Genomic DNA, 5,255 nt, shown 5'->3' with positions numbered 1-5,255 from the left:
TTTATATTTTACTTTCAGTTAAATGCTAACATCAACATTTATTGGTTTATTTCATTTGTAAGGGACTGCGTACAATATTGTACATAAATGTTACCAGTTGATGTGTTGTACCACACTTAGTTTAAAGCAAATTTTCATCTGCAGTTTTTTGGCAGGTCACAGTTAAAACATACGCACAGTGACAGTCTCAGAAACGCAATGCTAACATGCTAATGTTAAGCAGGTAGAAGGTCTACTATCTTAGTTTAGCGTCTTAGCATGCAGACGCTAAACTAATTACAAAATAAGCACAGAATACATCTGAGGCTGATGGGAATATCTTTAGTTTTGCAGGTATTCCAAAAATTAACTTACTGACCTGATGATGGTGCTAGAGGATAAGTCAGAGGATCACCAAATGTTATTATAATTTATCCCGAGGGGGACGTGAACGTCTGTTAAATGTCATGGCAATCCATCCAGTAGTTGTTGAGATATTTCAGTCTGGACCAAAGCGGTGGACTGACCATCCGACCACCTGACAGACCTGACGTTTCTGCTAGCATGGCAAAAAACTGAAAGTAGCATAGAGCACATTTCTTATGAGACTTACGAATGTCCTTTGTGATATATCTGCTCCGTGAAAAAAAAGAGTAAAAAACCTGTAGAAGTGACTTAAAAACTTGTGTAGCATCACAGTGAGTCCACAAGAGAGCGGCGCTGGTTTACAACTCTACAGACAACACAACACATGGGGAAATGACAAGAATAACCCTTGTTTTAGCTCCATGTCTGTTCTAAGTGTGTTTCCATAGATACTTTTTCTCGTACCGTGTGAGAATTGTGAATCCTGGCCACTGAAATTATGAAATCCTACTAATCTCACACACTATCCTGAGACAAACTCAGTCTTGGTGGATTTAATGAGTTTACTGTTTTCAGTTAGGGCAGCAACATATCACAGCAGCTATTCTTGTCAGAATATGGACACAACTAAATTTATGAAGAGGTATTTATTGATTAAGATATGGAGCATATCGGCAAGCAATGAAAACTAAAAATACTTTAAAATGTGATCTGGAGAGACAGGGCTCTCTGAATTTGAACTAAACGTACAAACCTTCAAGATCCAACTTTACCATTACATTTGTAAATAATGATTCATCCTCTAGCTTAATATTTTAAATTCATCAAAATTAGTTTTTCTTTATTTCAATTGATAAAGCGAACTTGGTGCAAAATATTTGTTCAAATATTATACATTACAGAAAGGTGATTATTCTTCCTGGAATGTTGAAAATAAAGGAAATAAAAAGAGAAATACTGTAGTTCCTGAGATAATACATTTTTTTTTAACATTTGACTTACTCATGGAGCCACTATACAAAAAGAAAGATATAAATCAGCCTCGTAAATCGATCCCACAATCTCTCCGGAAGCCTCCTGTCTGTGCTTCCTCATCCTCATGTTATAATACAATATAATATAGTGCAGATCAGGACAGTGCAGGCAGACTCATTGCTTCTTTTAAATTAGCACGTTTTTATCCTTTCAACACGGCTAATACCTGTAAGATACCAAAGCTACATAGAGACACTGTCAAGTTGTACTGACAGAGCTTTCAGATGTGATACATTATTACCATCACGTAGTAAAATCATGAGCTCAGATCATTTATTCAGATACTCTGGATTGTTTCTGAGAACAGGTTAAAGTCTTTTAACATATACTTTTTGCAACTGAAACGGTCTAAATATGAGTTTTGTGAAAAGGTTCTTTAATGCAGAACAACAAATGTAGAATAACATTTTAACCAGTCATAAAAATTGACATTGGAAAAACTTGACATTATTGTGACTTTGTGCAGAAATCTAACTATTGTTTTTAAAAACTATAACACATAGCATAAAAAAACCAAACAAACAGGTATACGACATTTCATGTAAAATAATAAGCAAGGAAAGTACTGATTTGGTGTAATCGTTATCCTTTTGATATATTAAAACAGGCAAGCAGGAGATAGAGAGAGAGAGAGAGAGAGAGTGTAGCAGACTGAGAGCAGTAGAGTGAAACCAGCAGCAGGGTCCCACATCATAAGAGTGATCCAAGTCCCTGCTGGAGTCAGTCAGAGCATTTCCATAGAGAGCCACTTTGCATCAGCAGCACCATGCTCCAGTGCTCTGGGAGAGTTTATAGTCCTGAGAGTTGAAGACCCGATGACTGACAGCTGTCCTTCATGACAACAGAAGCCACAGAAATCCTCCTCATCAAGAAGATGACGCTGACCTCCGTCCTCATCTGGATTCTCCTCTGCTGCTGCTTCACAGGTAAAGTCCAGAGAATCAAACTCCTCTCCTCTATCAACGTCCGTCCCTCTGAAATCAAGCCGACAAAACCGTGACGCTGCTTCATGTTTCTGTCTCTGTGTCCTCAGAGTCCAGAGGCCAGGTCACAGTGACTCAGCCTGGAGCAGTGAGCTCTGCTCTGGGAGGCTCCGTCGCCATCAAATGTAGGACCAGTCAGGATGTTTATAATTCCAACTATTTAGCCTGGTACCAACAGAGAGACGGAGAAACTATTAAACTACTTATTTACGCTGCTGCCACTCGAGCATCAGGGATTCCAGGTCGTTTTACAGGCAGTGGATCAAACTCTGACTTCACTCTGACCATCAGTGGAGTCCAGGCTGAAGATGCAGCAGTTTACTACTGTCAGAGTTTTCACGTTATCAACAGTCAATATGTGTTGACACAGTGAAAAAGCGTCGTACAAAAACCTCCCTCAGTCAGACTGAAGAGAAACTGAACTGGCTGCTGCAGCTGGAAGCTACTGCAGAGACTGATACAGTTCAGTGAGGACACACACACACACACATACACACGCACACACACACACACGCACACACGCACACACGCACACACCATCCAAATACAGTGATGTGAAGTGGATTAAACATTTCCCCATTTTTTTCTTTGAAGACCAAGAAAAACATTTATCAGAACAAATTTAACAACAAAAATTCATTATTGTGGAAATCAAATAACTTTCTTCATCAGTTATAATTACATGTTCTTATCAGATTTTACAAATGAATCAAGAGGAGCCAACCTGATAAATGGCTTGTTCATGACCTTTGACCTCATACTGAATCACAGGTTTTTCCACTGTTAAAAGAGAATATGAAGCAAAGTAGGGATTTCTTCTACAACTTCACCTACTTCCAAGGTGCATGGAGAAGTGAAAAAGTGTGATGAAGCAGCTCCAGCAACACTGGTAACATAAGAACATCTTTATGTCAGACCTTGCTGTCTTCATCAGGTTGATGATGACAAACAAACAGAGAACAAACTAAACAACAACAACCAAAACAACGCAAAAAAACCCACAAACAACAACCGAGGAAAAAACTGCTCAAACTTGTAAACTCTTCTCAGGTTGAATTTAATATTTCCTGATCAGAGAATGAAAGCTGCAAATAATCCCTTTGAAAATTTTTGAATACATGACGTGACTTAAAGAAAAGCAAAGTTCATTCCTGAACCATTCCTCCACAAACATAGAGGTAAAAATAAAAACCCATTTCTCGTATAATGTAGTATGAAATATTTCTTAGGTCATGCACTAATCTGATCAGATTCCTCAAACCTCCAATTACACTTCTGTTTCAAGGTGTCTCCACAGCACAGCAGGTGATTGACACCTTAATGCGTTTGCTCTACGTGTCCGGATCCTTTAGAAAAACCCAAAGTAGGTAGAAGCTACTACAGAGACTGATACAGTTCACTGAGGACACACACACCCAAGATTTTTGTTAAAGTTTATACAGATCAGTCAGTGTATCTGACTTTATAGAAGTTAATATACATTTATCTAAATTTAATTACAAATGTCCATTAGACATGTTTGCATCTCAGGGATAATTTCATTCACACCTTCAACAAATTAACCTCTATACCGATGACTTCCTATTGTACATCACAAAAACCCTCATCTTCCCTTCTTTCACTTAATAAACTGATCAGACATTAAAGCAGGTTTGCTGGCCTCTCCCACCCATTTTAAATGTGCAACAAATCTTTTACATTGTTTGGATCCACATTTTACCATGCTCAGGTAATATAGTTGAAACTCAAGATTTTTGCCTTTGTAAAGGAAAGGAAAGACAAGTTGTAAAGTTGGAATCATTTTTCCAGATATCTGAGTTGATAAACAAAGCTCTTTCTATCTTTGGCAGAATGAATTTGTTATTTGTTATTACATCTGTCATTTCACAATCAGAGTAGCTATTTCACAGTGTATAAATTATACGTTAATGGGAGAACATCTGTACTTCTTTCTAAACGTGGATTTGGGGACTTTTGCATTACTCACTGCAAATTCTGTACTGTCTGTAAAAACATAAACCTAGACTTGGTAAGACAATGAAAATTGTTGAAATTCTCCCATTACAGAATTCACACCAGCCTTTGAAGCTGTTTGGTGGAAATCAAATGAAGTTTTCTATTCTAAATTTTTACGTTTATGCCCTTATATCTTCGATAATTTGAACAGTCAACTTTCTCAGTACTGAGGAAACACCTCATGATATGTTGAGGACAGCTACAGTTCACTGACTTTGTGTGTTTGCATATGTGTCCTGCCTCTCTGCTCCCAGACGTCAAGAGGCCAGTGTTGATCAGTGGCTGTCCGTCGTACAAAAACCTCTCACCTCTCTGACTTTGACACAAACTACCTCAAAAAAACGCATTCTAAGTTTCCCAGTTTATGTAATAACTGGTTTAAGTTTTTAAAATTGGTTGACAGATTGTGACAAATTAGTATTATTATTATAGATTATGTCACATATAATAATGATGATGTCTTTTAGTGAATTAGTGGGAATTTACAGAAGTATCCTCCAAGAAAGCTTTTCAATCAAACTCAAGTCAAAACTGATAACTAACTACTAAAGTTATGAAATTCATCTTATTTTCACGAATATTATTTTTAAAGATTAAAGACATTTTTTAACAGCACTTCAAAATATATGTGAAAACAAATTCTAAATGAAAGTTGTCGAGACACGTAAAAGAAAAACTACACAAAATAAACACTGACACGTCCTGATCAACTCTTTGATCCATTGATAAACAGCATGATCAGAGTGATCCAAGTCCCTGCTGGAGTCAGTCAGAGCATTTCCATAGAGAGCCACTTTGCATCAGCAGCACCATGCTCCAGTGCTCTGGGAGAGTTTATAGTCCTGAGAGTTGAAGACTGGATGACTGACAGCTGTC

At 37.5% G+C, this 5,255-nt stretch overlaps 1 gene segment (V, D, J or C); it reads left to right on the top strand.

The window, feature by feature from the left end:
* The first annotated feature begins 2,254 nt into the window (after nt 1–2,254).
* Nucleotides 2,255–2,736, top strand: LOC120786035. The segment is given in 2 exon segments: nt 2,255–2,306; nt 2,414–2,736. Coding segments are annotated over 2 exon segments (375 nt in total).
* Nucleotides 2,737–5,255: the final 2,519 nt, after the last annotated feature.

The sequence above is a fragment of the Xiphias gladius genome, chromosome 24, assembly GCF_016859285.1.
Source record: "Xiphias gladius isolate SHS-SW01 ecotype Sanya breed wild chromosome 24, ASM1685928v1, whole genome shotgun sequence".
NCBI classification, from domain to species: Eukaryota; Metazoa; Chordata; class Actinopteri; order Istiophoriformes; family Xiphiidae; genus Xiphias; species Xiphias gladius.
The sequence above is the reverse complement of the archived record's forward strand: the minus strand, read 5'-3'. Positions and strand labels throughout refer to the sequence as shown.